This window comes from Cystoisospora suis, assembly GCF_002600585.1.
Source record: "Cystoisospora suis strain Wien I chromosome Unknown contig_1152, whole genome shotgun sequence".
Taxonomy (NCBI): Eukaryota; Apicomplexa; class Conoidasida; order Eucoccidiorida; family Sarcocystidae; genus Cystoisospora; species Cystoisospora suis.
This window is the reverse complement of record NW_027153953.1, coordinates 1-15869: the sequence shown is the minus strand read 5'-3', so window position 1 is coordinate 15869 and position 15869 is coordinate 1. Positions and strand designations below refer to the sequence as shown.

Genomic DNA, 15869 nt, shown 5'->3' with positions numbered 1-15869 from the left:
GTGGCAGGATGATAGAAAGACCAGGTGTATGTACACCTCACCTCATACATTGGCTGCCCGGGTGTGAGCCGCGCGAAACAAACGGGTGGCTTACAAGATGATAGGAAGGTCACCACTTCTCGCCCGTTCCCCTCAGCATTCCTCTTTTTCCGTCCGGATGTATGATTCTGAAGTCACCGGGACGTACCTTCTCTGGCCGCTTCCTTTTTTTTTCACTTTTCGGCTTTAAGTGGATTTTGCTTCCTCTCAAGAGCCATCCCGTCACTCGTGTTCAACAGGGTTCGATACCGGTCGACCTCACGTATCGTTTGAGTCTCTACCGTCTTCTCATCTTCTCTGTACCTTATGTTTTCGTTTCCATACTGAGCGATATTCCTCACTGCTCCGACGAGCTTCTTCGACCCCTGTTCCGGCCCGTTGTTCTTTTTCTCTTTTTCCACCAGCCTTCGCCGGACTACTGGCGACAAGAGAGATTCTTCATGTCTTTCGACGGATTGCCAGGGTTACTCGTTCGAAGAGAGTTCCGCTGCGGAATAGCGACTTCATCTTGCTAATCATCTCTCATGGTTCTTGCTGCCTGAAAGCCAGTTGTCACCAGGTCGTTCGCTATGGGATTGTGGTGGGTGGGATGGTTTGATTGTTAAGCGCTCTTTTCTTTTTTCTCCGGGCGGCGCCATCTAATCCGACACTTCTTAGTCCGTGCAGCGGAGAGAGAGTTCATCTCTCGGAGTTGAATGCAGCAGATAGAGTACGAGGGAAAAGCCTGAGTTCTTTCTCCTACTTCGGTGCTATCCACCTTTCTCTTCAAGCGACCATGCTCCTTCTCTCCATTTGCTGGTATTCATGATGAAGTAAGTCTATCAGGTAGTGCGGGTTTCTCGTCTCCACAGACGACGCAGTGTCATTTTCTTTATGGGATAACAGGAGTGGTTTGTTCTGGAGAAGTCGTATATGTGGATGAACACAGTCTGGTGTTGCGGAAGGAGCTCAATAGACTGAGGTATATATACGAATCCTGTTTCTCTTGTTTTCCGTATCTTCTCACCTTCTTCCATGTTCCGTCCCCCCTCCTCCTTGGGGTCTTCTAGATGATGTTGTTCGTCTCTTCCCTTCTGTTCGAAGCCGTGTACGCCTCTTTGCTCAGTGCCAGGGTATTTGCGTTGGGCCTGTAGTTTTCCTAGTATACGCAGGATATATTAGGTAACCAACCGGAGGAGTGTACTGTTTTGTATTCGTATGTACATCATGGCATGTGTCTCGTCTCCCGATTGGTTGCTTAAAGGCGCTGTATAGCGGGACACCCGTCCCCGAGTGCGTTCATGCTACTTCTTACGTCCTCTTTGGTGTCATACACGGCGTCTTCATTTCCACGTCATGTGGCTGCATCCTCCCATGTGTTCTAGGGTTGCTCTCATGTGTCTGTTACGAGGAAAACTTACGGCCCTGTACATACCCGGAGCTCCTTGTGTGCCTCTCGACTTTCTCATTGGGTCTGTGAATCGAAGATAAAGAAGAAGTGTACTGGTCAACAGGGATCACCGGTTTTCTATGGATCTCTTCGGGTCGTTCTGACGTGATTAGGGATTTCTTAGGGAAGCGTGTCGGAGCGGTGCTGGAAGCACGCAGCGTCTCTTTTTTTCTTTCTCCCTTTCTGTTTCTCATTTTCACACAGCCGTACACCTTCTTATGTGTATATCCTGTCTTTTGCTCTGGTCTTCAATAGACAGCAGGAATAAGCAACGGTGGCATGCGAAGATAGAAATGGTTTCGCTCTCTGTTGTTTCTTCATCAGGATTCTCTTTGTGCCACACACATACATCCATGAGCGCTGTTTAGGTTTTTGCGTTACTTTCTTTATGTCGTTCAAACTCAGCAGCTTTGTGCCCTTCTAGCTCCGAGAATCGTCGCTGTCGTGTTCTAAAGCGGATGGATCGTGGAGGGAGAATCAACGACGTGGTTTTCTGTTTTGAGCTGAGCCCTTTCCATCAGAGATTTCTATACATCGAGTGAAAGGACACGCGGGTGTGCGAAGAACGTCGTGACAGATGATTGCAGATGTGCTTTGGGGGGTTCCAGTGATTCTCCTACGGGTGTCGATCTTGGTGCGAGTGTAGCTATTAGTTCTGTGGCGGCTCAGATGGGCAACTAATCAGGGAAGCATGTCACTTCCCTTGGATTTCTATAGTAGATCTGTTTGTCAGGTGGCAGTTAGGCGGGTCTGTTTCTATCAAGGGTGCATGTGTTGATGTCGTCTTCTTTGTTTGTTTGGATGCTTGTTTCGGCTTCTTCTTTTAGGCTGTTTCATTCTATGCGAAAGCGCATTCACTCCGGTGAAAAGCTACAGACCAGTCGACAAACATCTGCGCCTTGTGCGCCTCAGACAGCAGCAGGGTCGGCAGCTAATGCTTCTGGGTCGTCATCGTCATCTGCTGGACCTCCTTCGTCAGCCTCGGCTTCTGGGCCGACCCCTTCTTCTCAGCCAACAGGAGCGTCGTCATCATCGTCTGCGTCTGCAGCCCCATCGGCGGGTTCTGTGCTCGGAGTTGACGGCAGTAATGTGTCTCAACAGCTTGCAAACACCGCGTCAGGTGACAATGGGCCAGGTCCACTAAATGCCGCGGTTGGGGATAGAGGGGGGTCCGGGACGGGTGGCGGAGGAGGAGGAGATGGCCCTGGATCAGCTGGAGGGAGTGCGGGTGACAGGTTAACATATCTTCAAGCGGACAGCATGAAGTCTACTTCGGGGCAAAGGTGAGCTTGTTCTATCGGAAGCCCTTCATTCCACGACTGACTTTGATGCGATTCGATAGGTGTCTGTTGGTTTCTTACAGTTCAGAATACATTTGTACCGATGTCCATCAGCCTATTGCAGCCGAGATTTCTGTTAGTGTATTTCTCGGTGCTATATGTTCCTGTGTCTACCTTTACAGGTCGGTAGGTATGTAGGGTTGCATACATGTTCTGGAGTAAGAGTAGAGGCTTATGTGTGGTGGTTGGCCTCTTATTCCGTGTGTTCTCTGTATCGACTAGATGAAAACTTCCTGAGGGTACTCGGCAAATCTCGCCAGTGGGCATAGTATATGCCCGCGATTGTGTTCAGAACGTGTTTTAGCAAAAAAGAAGCGGAGTGATGTTCTCAGGCTCTCTTTTTTCATCTTCTGCATTCACGTTTCTTCATCTTTATCACCCGATATGAGTTTCACGTGCTTCATAGAAAGACATCTCCTTCTCATGTGATTACGCTTCACAACCTGATGTTCATGCATGCAACTTTCCTCGGTGCAGGCCACGTGGCGGTGGACATACACCTGGGATGGGTGGCGGAGGCGGGGCGGAGTCGAGCAGCATTGCAGCGTCTTACGAAATTCCCAACTTCGATGATCTACCACCACTCTTGGACGCCCCCCAAGCAGATCGTCCAGAATTGTTTAGAAAGAAGTTACTTGCATGCACGTGCATCTTCGATTTCAATCAGCCTCAGCTCCATGTGAAAGAGAAGGAGGCGAAAAGACGGACGCTCATGGAAATTGTCGAGTATGTCTGAGGATGATGTGCATGCACACGCTGTCAACTCTAGGCGTGTTTTTACTTATCACATCGTCTTCTCGTTATCGAGGACAGATTGAGAGTGTCACTCATTAAGTTATTGGTTAAAAGGACTGTTTGTACCTGGTTGTCAGAAGGAATGGCCGTGGAAAACTGTATATACACCTCAAGCGAGGGAATAGAGATACATCAACCACTCTTTGAGCTGGATCTGTCTATTGCTTTTGCATGTCCGAGAGAATCCGAAAGTTGGGGGACGGAGCTACTCTTAGACAAGAGGTAGGACGATTTCAGTCATACGTGAAGAGATTCTTCCAGCCAAAAGGTGAAGGGAGGTGTAGAGAGCATTGTGGGAAAGCCATTTTCCGTATGCCTGAGATACTCTTCTGCTAATGCAATCTTCTTCCAGTCGGAAAGTGTATGTATGAATGTCTTGTGCACGTAGTATTGCGTGAGTCGTAGAGTCTGAGACGAGGCAATGCTGAAGATAGATTCTGTGAGAGATCTTTCTCAGGGTGGGCGAGGGGTCAATCCGTTGGAGCTTACGTATTGAATGCGTATGGATTAATGCTGTGCAGGTATGTGAACAACTCACGACACTGTTTTAACGATACTAACCTACCAGATGTCGTCCACATGGTAAGTAGCGCACACACCTGCGCCCGTTACATGGGCCGATCCTTCTCCTCTTTTCAGTTGGGGTGAGAGAGAGGATAATTCAGTCTTTTCTTGGGATGCAAAGTATAGATTCTGTTCGTGTATGGTGTACATTCAGGGGGGATATCACGCCTCTAGATACTTCCCTCTATACTGTGATACTTTCAGAGGCATGACTACCCCGTTGTTAGCATGCATCGTACAGTAGGTAGGGGTGCAGATGCTGCATTGCAGTCAACATATAGATTTCCCAGTAGCAGTCTCCATACCTGAACCGAGGAGGGTGCTTTTGACGCACCCTTCTCGGTTCGCCGGGAAGTTCACAAACAAGAGGAGTTGTAGATCTATCAAAGCAGTACTACCTATGTCATCATTGGTAATGGAGCCGTAAACGAAACAAATGTAGAAACATAAGGGAAGAGTCTAACTAGGCTCGATCACGGAGATTCTGCTCGATTTCGCCTGGAGCCGAGTGCCCTCTTTATGGATGTTTGACCAGGAGTTCGTAAGTCGTTCCTTCTCTATTCATATCTACAATGGTCGTCGGCTGTGTGTACACCTACAGCTTTTCTTGGAATTCATGTGTCGCAGAAGAGGCTATCAGTCCATCTATACACAAGTTCTTTGTACACATGTCTGTGCTTCGTTGTCTGCATACAACGTGCGGTTTTGTCTTCATATGTAGAAGCCGTATCGACCTGTATGTATGTATTAATGCATGTATGTACCTATAGATTACCTTAAAATCTTCATTTTGGATCGAGTTAGTGAACTCCCTTTCTCTATTCCACATTGATACCCTTCTGTTTCAAGCTTTTCCTCACCTTGCATATGAAGTTGTGCCCCCCTTTGATCATCTTCAGGTGTCAGCTAATATTTTCCGGGCTCTGCCCCCTTCGCATGCATCGAATTCTGCGACGTACGACCCAGAAGAAGAGGAGCCGACGCTTGAAAGCTCATGGCCTCATTTGCAGATTGTGTACGAGTTTTTTCTACGCTTCATTGTCTCGAATGATGTAAACCCTAAAGTTGCTCGCAAGTACATAGACCAGCAGTTCGTTCTACGGGTGAGTTGAGTCGCAAACCTTCATCGAGTTGTTCTACTTATTGCATATATATATATATATATTCTTTCGTTGCTACTGTAAGATGTTTCTGGGTATACATCTGCGACTGTCGGAAGAGCGTGACTCAAAATGAACTTCTCTTGGTGTGCTTTGTGGTTCATCTGGGGTTGGGTGAGACAGGCTGCGGTTTTGGATGGTCGAAGCGGACCGTAGATGTTGTATGTTTGCATCGTGTGTTCCCTCTATTTATAGATATAGCGACATAGATCTTGCATACTTCTCGGTACGGTGTATGGAGTAGGGGCTCACTCTTTTGGAGCCAAATGACGTGCGGTATCCTTGTGAAGATCTTTCAGCTTTGTTACACACTTGGCAGATAGGTGAACCGTTACAACAGCTGTCACGCTTTCTGAGAAGTTGCTTTGTGATACGTGCCTGCTCCAGGGGTGTCCCCCCTCTTGCTAGCACGGGTCTCCCTAGATCTCTGGGTGTTCGGTGTGGAGACTGGTAGTTCTTTTGCGTCGTTTGCCTACGTCTCCTGTATGTTCTCTTGAGCAAACGGAGGGTGTAGATTTGTGTTTTCTACCTCGTCCAGATCACGTCCATAATGTTTTGTGTCTGTATATGCTCTGACTGTTCCAGCTGCTTGAGCTTTTCAGCTCGGAAGATCCGAGAGAACGGGATTATCTCAAGACGATTCTTCATCGCATCTACGGGAAGATTATGGCGCTCAGGTATGTGTGTGGTTGGCAGAACGACACTGCCTATCTTTGCCTGTGTGTCTCTCATGTGCTGCATCACTTTATGATGTATACGTAGGAGGGACGGCTGTATAGCTGTATAACCTTTCCTCTTACGTATATATACATCTACTCAGACTATGTGTGTGAAGTCTCCTGCATTCTCCATAGTCATTAAGATGTTTCTTGTTTGTTTGCAGCCAAATCATACTTACCCCTCAACAGAGCGAAAGAGCGACACAGTCAACTCCTTGCGCTAGCGCTTGCTTGTGCACTGAGCTGTATATGCGCGCTCTTCATAGTAGAGTCAGTGGCGCACGTACTTCAGCTTTTGTGTGAATATCTGTATGTGACGTCGATGGTCTAGGTGGAGCACGCAATACACTACTCGTTATGGTTTGTTCGCGCATACCTCTCAATCACGAATCTGCCTCTTCGCCGTATGTATATGCATGTAGTCATAGGCATCAACGAGGATGATTAGGCGCGAGTTTCTCTTGCGCGGAAAGCAGTTCTTGCGCGTTGTTTGTGTATATATCTCTCTAGTATGTCTGGTAGTGTCTACTCATGCGCTTTACGTACTGTTACCATCTGTCGTCAGCTCTATTCTTTGGAACAGAGCCAGACAGAGGAGGTCTCATTTTCTCCCAGTTTTGTTAAAGCAGCTGTATGGCTCAGGACGTGCCTCATTCTGTCGTGTCTGGTGAACTTTTTCTTCCATTGTCTGCTGTGCTCTTCTCATTCTCTACGTGTATCTGTATAGTCAGTCCGAGATACATGTCTCTCAGAAGTGTTCCTCTTCTGAATTCATGTACCCGTATCTGCGCTCCTTACACCGGCGTCGTCTGTCCGTCTGTTTGACCGTATCTTGGTGCTGTTTCTCCATTTTAGGTTGTTTATTCGTAAATCCATTCAGCAGGTTTTCTTTCGCTTTATCTACGAAGACGAAAGCCCAAATGGCATCTCGGAGTTTCTAGAGATCTTAGGAAGGTAAGAGAGAGAGAGAGCAAACCGTTAGATATGGTAGTAACGACGTCACCTCTTTCTTTCTTTCCTGATATTCCTCTCTTTCCGCCTTCGTTGTTGTCTGTTTTGCTGTTCCGTTCTGATGGTGTGCATGCCATCGGTGGGTGTACATGGAAGATGAGAAATGTGCGTGTATCTTGTCTGTCTCGCCTTCCGCTTCAACTGCTTGTCTTCTTGAAACGGGGAGGAGTCGGGAATCTCTTTTGCTTTCTCCCTTCAGTCTCTCGGCATTTCTTTCATCGTTCATATGTCTCGGTAGTCTACTATAGGAACATACAGGCTCATATTTGTATTCAGGGGAAAATTGCGCCTATATGTTCTGGCTGTATCGATATAAGGTTCTCCATGCTTCGAAGGTGTGACGGCTGGAAAGTCGCAGCTGACCAATCACTAGTCATGTTGTCTCTCCTTGGACGTCGTGTGTGTGCCGGGTGAACACCAGCCTCACTACTACACAGTTATATATATATATATATGTACCTAAACATACACACATACATAAACTTATAGGTACATACAGACATATGTATTTCTTCATGTGTACGGAGCTTTTCTTTGATACCGCTGTGAAGCGCTGTACTGTGATCATCCAGATCTTGTTCGCGTTGTGTCGTTCATACCGATCTAAGAAAAGCCTGACTCCAGTAGTGGAGCATGGTACTTAACAATAGACAGCAAGATTCTACCTTCTCCTCTATACGTGTTTGCCTGCTGGCATAGGGCATATCTATACATATGTTTCACCTGCGGTTACGGCTGTTTCGTTTGGGGTCTAGAGTTAGCTAGCTAGGTAGATAGATAGATAGCTTAGTTTCCTCGAAAGATACGAGAAGATGCACTCCTATAGACGATGAAGAGGGTTGTAGGGAACGAGTGCTACCCTAATGAAGATGTTTGGCACTTGTATGTCTATATTACTGACTGTGCAGCATCATTAACGGCTTCGCGTTGCCATTGAAGGAGGAACATAAATTGTTCTTGGAGAGAGTCCTGATTCCTCTTCATAAAGCTCGCTGCCTCAGTCCCTTCCACCAGCAACTCACATATTGCATGCAACAGTAAGTCTGGTGCTTCTCCCCTGGAGACAAACAGCATGCGGATACATGTGTGTCCGTCTAAAACATACGGGCTGCTGGTGCATCATAGAGATTCTCACTTTCTTAGTTCGGGGTCGGGAAAGAGTAAAAGTTAAAGAGCAGTCGACATTCCAGGAGTTTAGGGTGTAATTGGACCGATGCGGGTGTTGCTGGGATTCTCTCGACACGGTTGCGTCAGGTGTTAAAACAGCAAGAAAGGCGACACACATATTCGTGGATGCGTAATTAGGGTATATCTGTGTTTATATATGTATATATACATGCATACAAACATATTCATATGTACATACACACGGCCTCCAGGTTTGTACAAAGACTAGTGCGCTCCGTAAACTCAGCAGCAGGATTGTTGTGCTTGTGTGTTCTTCGAACTATTATCAACCTCGTGGGACGGAAGGTAGGGATTTTAAGGAGGTGTGAGAGTTTGTTACCGGTGTATTTCGATGTGCTCTGACCCTTCAGTCTAGGCAGTTCCTGAGGTGGCATAAAGATGTATGTAGGTAGGTAGGTAGGCGTGCATGGTTCTCAGTGGGGAGTAGAGAGAATTAGATAGATAGAGAAGCAGTTTCAGCGGTTGGCTAAAAGCGTGGGATTGTTGTCTATGTTTACTCTTTCTTTTGCTTCCACGGAGATACAGACAGAAGTACACTGTACACCGTTCATGCCTATCAGCAGGCATGAAAAAGTCGCATTTCCGAGGTGCACGACTTGGAGGCAGCGATGTTACTCGATTTTCGGTCCCAGTGTTTCTCTCTTTCCTTGTGCCTCCATATCAGATATGTCACGAAAGACGCACGGCTAGCAGAACCCATCATCATGGGATTACTTCGCTTCTGGCCTGTAACGAATGCTCCCAAGATTGTTCTCTTCTTAAATGAACTCGAACATGTAAGCAGTTTGCTTGTTGATCTGTATTCTTCATGGTAATAATGAAGGAGGGAAAGCCCTCTGTGTCTATTCACCAATCACACAGAAGAGGGGTAGCAACATGTTGTAGGGAATGTAGTGAGTTCAAGGATCTAAGCATGGCAAGGGAGCCGCTGTGTACGTTACCTGATTGCTCTTCGGCTACATGGTTCACTATGTATATGGCCATTGCTCTCTTGCTAGCTCCTCTCGACTGTTGCCCTGTGTAGCAGGCGGGAGATGTATGTGTGTTTCTCTCGTTCAGGCTTCATGCCAGGATAGAGAGTAGAGGGACTGTTTTTCTATTCATCGACAGACTATTCATATGTTCGGAAGAAGCGGTCGGTGACGAATTTTGATCATTGTGTACCCTGATAGATAGACAGACAGATCATCGACTTTGGATTTCGTTCGCGTCCCTTTCATTTTCCTTCTCTCTAGGAGAGAGGTCTGTGTGATATTATCGATGACTTATCTGATGTTATGAGTCCATGCATCGGGTGTACGTACAGCCTAGAGAGGAGACGTAGTTGAACTGGTGGGCAGGTGTGCGTATGTTGGGGATGACGATTGTTGTTTTTTCTTATGTACAGATTCTCGTGAATACACAGTTGTCGGAGTTCCAGAAAGTAATGAGCCCCCTCTTTCGGCAGTTAGCTGATTGTATTCGATCTCCACACTTCCAGGTCGCTGAACGCGTCCTTTTCCTGTGGAATAATGAACATATTGTTAAGCTAATCAACCAACATCGCCAGGTAAGTGGAGAAAGTAGAGATCCGTCGATCTTCTTTGCTTCACATATGAAGAGCGCGACGGTAGAAAAAGTAGAAATCCATCGATCTTCTTCTCTTCACAAAAGGACAATGGGTCGGTACTTAGAAACTCCCAGTACCTACTCTGCAAATGTGTATCTACATCGGTGTCGGCTGACGTCTTCTTCCTTGTTCTTGCTCTTCTTTTTCAAGCTTCTCTTGGGGAAGTCCGCACGGATCAAGAAGTCTTTTTTCTCTAGTGTACATCCTTCCCTGCATGGCCTTGTGTGTGTCTCTGTCAAGTATATGTGAAACCAAAAGTTTGTCGCGATCTAGACATGGAGCTACGTGGGTTTGAGTGTATGTACTGTACTTCTGTTCCAGAGAGTTGTTCCTCGGCTTTCACGCCCATGTGGTCCTTTCTCGAGAGATTTCTGTGACAGATGTATGTATGTATATATGTACGTGTGTAACGCTGTATGTAATGAATGTACTATGTATGTAGACTCCAAGCCCCGAAGGTTATGATGTCAGCGTCTTTCGCTTAGCTGTTCTGTTTGTCTGTATATATTCTTCTCCTTTTCTATAAGTTGTTTTGCTATTTGATTGCTTTCCTTGTATGTGTCTGCATGTCAGGTGATTTTTCCTATCGTGATTGCGGCTCTCTTCAAGAACTCTCAGTATCACTGGAATTCCACCGTTCATTCTCTCACTTACAACGTCTCAAAACTCCTTGCAGAGGCTGACCCTGCTCTCTTTGACGAATGCTCCAACAAGCACATAGCCGAACAAGAAAAGTAGGTCTCAGTCTCCTCTTTCAAAAACTTCACTCGGAGGCACCGCGTCATTCAGTTCTTCTTCATATCTGTCTACCTCTATATCAGAGATAGAGAGATGTAATTGCGTTGTCTGTGTATGCGAAAATGCGGGCCCATGTAAGTACATATAGAAAGATAGGGGTGTAAGATACGGGTTGCCAACAGTGTGAGAGAGAGAGGACAAGCGGAGAGGAGGAGAAAAGAGAAGCAGAGCAAAACACTAGGGGCAAGACAGTGGATGTCTGTTATGGAGTTGTCTATGCTTCCGGGTCTACTTCACAGAATGAGATGTCGGTAGCTAGCATAATTCCATCCTACACTCTTGTTGTTTTGGTCATTCCCTTGAAGAGAGAGTAGACACATGTATCTGATAAGGACAGTGATGGTTCGCTGTGCACATGTTTTGTCGCTGGAGGGTATTCTCTTTACACATAGATGAAGGGTCGGTTATCTGTAGCTCGATAGAACGGCTTGTTCACTTTCCGGTAGAAGCGTGTTGTTTGGTGCACCGTGTGGAGGTGGGCGTGATGTTCCGCTCATACTGTGAACGGGCCGCGTGCATTGGATCAACAGAATGGAGCTGCAAGTCCAAGTGATGGTGCCTCTCTCTTGTGTGTCTATATCGAGCTCTCTAAGGAGTCTTTCAGTGGATAGAAGAAGAGAAATAATGCGGGTGTAGGTTGTACAGAGTAGCAGCGTGGCAGTATGTATGTGTTCATATGCATGTATATTTATGGAGAGAGAGGAATGGTGTTTCTTTTCAATATGTATGAAGAAGGAGAAGAGGCTCACTCATGAGTCGATTGGTGTGTGTTGTCTTTGTCTTTCCTCCTTCCAGGCAAAAACAACAAGAGGAAGAGAGAGCCCGGAAATGGGAAGACCTGAGACTAGCGGAAGCCGAGGCGGAGCCAATAGAAGAAGGCGATCTTATACGGTTCTCCACGGATCTGAATATTTGAACGGCAATCTTGTCAGTCGTGAATGCGAATGAGCGAGCTGTTCTTTTATCTCTCAGTCGTCTGTTTTTTATTCCATCACCATCATACGTACACCCTGTCTTTTCAAACTTCTCGTCTCCCCTTTCGCATTTATATCTCTCTCTTGCAAAGGGGGTAGATCCTGTGGTGAACGCGGTGAAGTTTCTTTCGACCTTTTCACGCTGCATAGAGAGGCTAGCTGTTTTGGATGGAGGAGGCGGCCGGCTATGATTGATCATCTACCCTCCTTATTTCAATGCCAGTGCATACCTATGTTCATATGAGACTAAAGACCCACGCATCAGCACGGCCGGCAGCACGCTTCCATCTATGTATCTGCCTATCTCTATACATGCGTGTTAAGACACAGGGACACTTCAACAGGGTTCAAACAGACATCCATCTTTGTGTATTTCGCGTAGCTTTCTGTATATGTCTGGAGAGAGAGTTATGCTATTATTGTCCTTACAACCATTTCTTAGAGGAATTGTTGATTCGGGATTCTCTTCTATTGTTTAAAACCACAAAAGAAAGAAGTAAAAAAAAAAGTGCGCAACCGCAGCTTGGCGGGACTTCGATGCATCTGTCTAGCTACTACCACTGGAGAGGGACGAGGGACAGGCGTACATATGCCGAGCCGGCAGGAAGAAAAGAGAGATGTCATCGGTCTTTCGATAGCTGAAATGAATGACGGGTGAAGGAATGACTTCTCTGCAAACAGCAAGCGGGATCGTTCAGACGAATAGCAGTTCACCCGGGGTCTGTTCGAGAGGGTGTGTGTATCTACGTACACTCGGGTTCTCGGAGCGTAGATTGTTTTTCTGTGTGCTCGACACTATGGAAGGACAGCGCCTCTTCTTATTCTTACGGCAGCAGCAGTTCATTACCACCGGAGAGTGTGAGAAGATAGTTCAGAGGGAAGTCGTGACGCGTGTTACGCTGGCAGTGGAAATAGAGAGTAGAGGCCAAAGGCCAGTGAAATCGTAGAAGGCGTCTCTTCTCATGATTGTGTGGGTTTCAGCGGCAGAATCAGTTGTGGGTGCCTCTGGGCTGGACGCTTTGATTGCTTGTCCTTCGCGGTCAGTTTCAGTGGAGTGTGTCTTACTGAGTAGCGGCGTGTAGAGTGAATCTTTCGTGCTTGGCCGTCTTCGGGCAAGTATTTATTCTTGATCAAATTGCTTTTCAAGACTCAGACGTTGTTTCTTAGGGTAGATAGACATTCGCCGGCGTTCCGGGATGGAGAGATCCTTTTGAGCGTATCTACGTCCGGAACGTAGGTGCAGTCAGGGGGCTTTCGAGAGGTTTCGTCACTCATGACTAGTCGGGAAGGTCGACTGTTTCATGAGGGGCGGGTGGTGCTCATCACCCGAAGAGGTGTGGGGAGTCTTGATACCTGTATAGTGTGCGACTATGCCAGGCCACTACTATTTAATCGTAGCGGTATAGACGCAGCATCTATATGTAGGTATATACATTATCCCTACCTCTGTCTAGAGGGGGATAGAGGGCGGGTTCGATGGCGAAATAGTACGCCTTCAGTGCTTTAGCGGGAATTGGGTTTTTTTGTGTCGAACACGACTGCTGACACATGTGTTTCTTCTTCAACTGTGTCCACAGTAATTTAAATTTGGTTGTCTTCGTGTCGACTCTTCTGTATATTGGCACCCAGATCGGCGTAGTCGGTTTCTCCGACTAACCCTGGGCTTTTTTTTTTACATACTGCTAGCCTACGGAGAGTCTAGTTTTGTTTCCAGCACGTAATGCTGGACTCTGAATCACTTACCGGTAAGAAATTCCGGTGCACATGATGCCGTGTCCGGCAGCCTGTTCGCATACGAAACGGTTGCACTTCCGTTGAAGACACGCTCGTCCTTGTCACCCCTTTCTGACGTGCCTGTACTACGGTGGAGTGCGCGTTAGGTTTTTCTCTACCGCGATCTCCAACTGCACGTGAAGACCGATTCGGTAGTTCCTTCGTCAAATGCAGGCGCGTACGCGTGGCACCCTCCTTTGGAATGCCCCAGCCCCAAAGTCAGCTGCTGTCCCTGCCAGTAAGCAGTAACTTCATGTGTCTTTCAGAGAAAGATTTCGCACGTCATAGGCGCGGGTAACAGTTGACTGTCACATCACTAACCCGGGACAAGTGTGCCGAGTCTCATTTTACCTGCTTCGCACAGGATACATACGACATAGGGCTGCTTGCTGGAGAAAGCTGCTCACAGTCGTTGCTTCTGTCTTCAACTGACTTGGACTCGAGTACCAGCAACACGATAGTTTACTTTCTGGCGCTCCGGGCACTTTTTTTTAAGGCCGGTCGTGGCCGCAGTGTCTTCGAGTCAGTAACACAGTGAGCTGAGGCCGCCATCGAGACAGCCTGGGGTCCTCAGCAGGCGATCAACGAGCGCTCACGCTGCGTACTGCAGACTTCCACACGGTATCCTCAGTCGCCTACTCAGCCCGAGAATATCTTGCAACCCTGGGTCGGCGAAAACTGGTAACTGAATTCGACACCCGCGAAAGCCAGCTGCCCAGGTGTATTCCGCAGAGCGTTGTGGTAATAGTATAGCACCTGCGCCAGCTGGGAATAATCTTGGTCAGAGGTCCACCACGGGCGGACGCGGGTATTGGATTCAGGTATGCTCAGCTTTCACAGTCTGTCACCGGTATGTGTCATATTTCTTTCATTAGGACTGCTACATTCCTTTGTTGGGCACATGGAACGTATACAGATGACCTCTTGGGAGATTTCGCTCCACCGGTACGAACACACCCTGTTGACGAATCTCAACGAGCCACTGCTCGGCATCTTTCAAGAACAAAACGTAAAAAAGTGTGAAGTCCTCCGCCACGCGTATTCAGAAGTCGGCGGAACAGAGCACGTCGCTGGTCCGCAGCTTGAGATCTCGTGGTAATTGGGGAGACCCGTTCCCCAGACACAGTAAGGTGACACTCACCCACAAGTATCCCATCGCCATCTGCTCCGGACTTCCTTCTAACTCTCCTCGCGCTGCGACTACAGCCCCGCCCAGAGGGAGACAAAGGCAAAGAACGTCGGTCTGGGGTGACTGCGGAGCACAGCGGCGCATAGATCCGCCGTCGAGGAACTCGAATCCGCCTGCATTGAGCCCGAGACGGGCTCATGCGGCCTCAACACGGCGCCCGTCCTTCTGTAAAGAATAGCTGCCTCCTTCTGCTGGAAGAAGAACTTCTCTTTGTACTTCCCCAGGAGCCAAAAGCGGGGGATTTACCAGCACCCGCATCGAGCTGCTTCAGGGGCCGGGGCTTCGGCCGGGCTGAAGTGCGGGGCCGCATACGGAGTGCTTTCGACACCTCCGGAGAACGTGACGGTAATGCACTGCTTCTCAGTGGGCACGCCAAGGGGCGGCGCAACGAAGGCTTGCGGAATTGAGCTGCCCTTCGTAGAAGAGACAAGCATGTATCTGACTGCCGTTCCGGGGGAGGGAGCGCCGGTATCGGGACAGGCTGCAATCAAATTCGCGGGGGGGTCAAGCAGAACCCCGTCCTGCACTTTCCACGCGTCATGGGTATAACACGGCGGAAGATAGCCTCCCATGTCTGAAGGTACTTGGTGTTGGAGCTCTTCCTCATACACATGGCTGGTCGTCACCGGAAGAGTGACTGCTGGCATATCCGGAGACATAAACTCCGGGGACTCTACCACGGCGGCATGCTGTGGAGTCGAAGGAGCAGACATCGTGTCAGAGGTAAAAGACAAGAGCGCACGGAAAAATCGTTATTGCAAAAAAAGAAAAAACAGCACTGGCCCGCTGATGTCCGCTGTCCGCGCGTCCGACCAGCAAACCACCCTCCAGTCACTGTTCGCGGCCCGTCCTGGGTCTGTAGGCGTGTCCGAAAGGGACGCCGTCGGGTCCCGTGGTTGTCGACAGCTTTCCCCACTGCTCTGCCCGACTGGCTACCTCCTGTTCCCTATCCCGGCGCGACTTGGCTGCGAGTGTGTACAATCTGCGTGTGCTGCCTGCTGCACAACAACCGGAGGCACTGGCTGTTAGGTTCTTTAGTGCCCCAAATTGCGATAATGGGTGGCGACGTCAGACTACACACACCGACGCTTTAGAAACGTGAACAGAGAGTCGGGCCTTCGCGTTGCCGGGAAGGTAGCAGCGACGGGCACGCTCCCGAAACCATTGGCCACCAAGTAGAGTGAACAGCTCAACTGTCCTATGAGGGTTGGTAATTGTTTTTACTGTACGGACAGTAGCGGCGGGGTTCGCGTGAGAGAGCCGTTACTTCTCTGCCCCCGC

The 15869-nt window shown here is 48.2% G+C and overlaps 2 protein-coding genes across 2 annotated transcripts; one reads left to right on the top strand and one right to left on the bottom strand.

The window, feature by feature from the left end:
* Position 1: 1 nt before the first annotated feature.
* CSUI_002762 (protein phosphatase 2a regulatory b subunit (b56 family) protein) lies at positions 2-13073 on the top strand. The gene is made up of 12 exons (XM_068062961.1): positions 2-851; positions 2296-2751; positions 3286-3534; positions 4125-4185; positions 5067-5270; positions 5913-6004; positions 6902-7000; positions 7966-8094; positions 8910-9021; positions 9633-9794; positions 10428-10588; positions 11448-13073. Exons 1-12 carry the CDS (start codon positions 844-846, stop codon positions 11566-11568), a joined length of 1854 nt encoding a protein of 617 aa, XP_067925061.1. The 5' UTR covers positions 2-843; the 3' UTR covers positions 11569-13073.
* A 1129-nt stretch (positions 13074-14202) lies between these two features.
* Positions 14203-15824, bottom strand: CSUI_002761 (uncharacterized protein). The gene has a single exon (XM_068062960.1). The coding sequence runs from the start codon at positions 15299-15301 to the stop codon at positions 14831-14833; it is 471 nt and encodes a 156-aa protein (XP_067925060.1). The 5' UTR covers positions 15302-15824; the 3' UTR covers positions 14203-14830.
* Between the last annotated feature and the right edge of the window lie 45 nt (positions 15825-15869).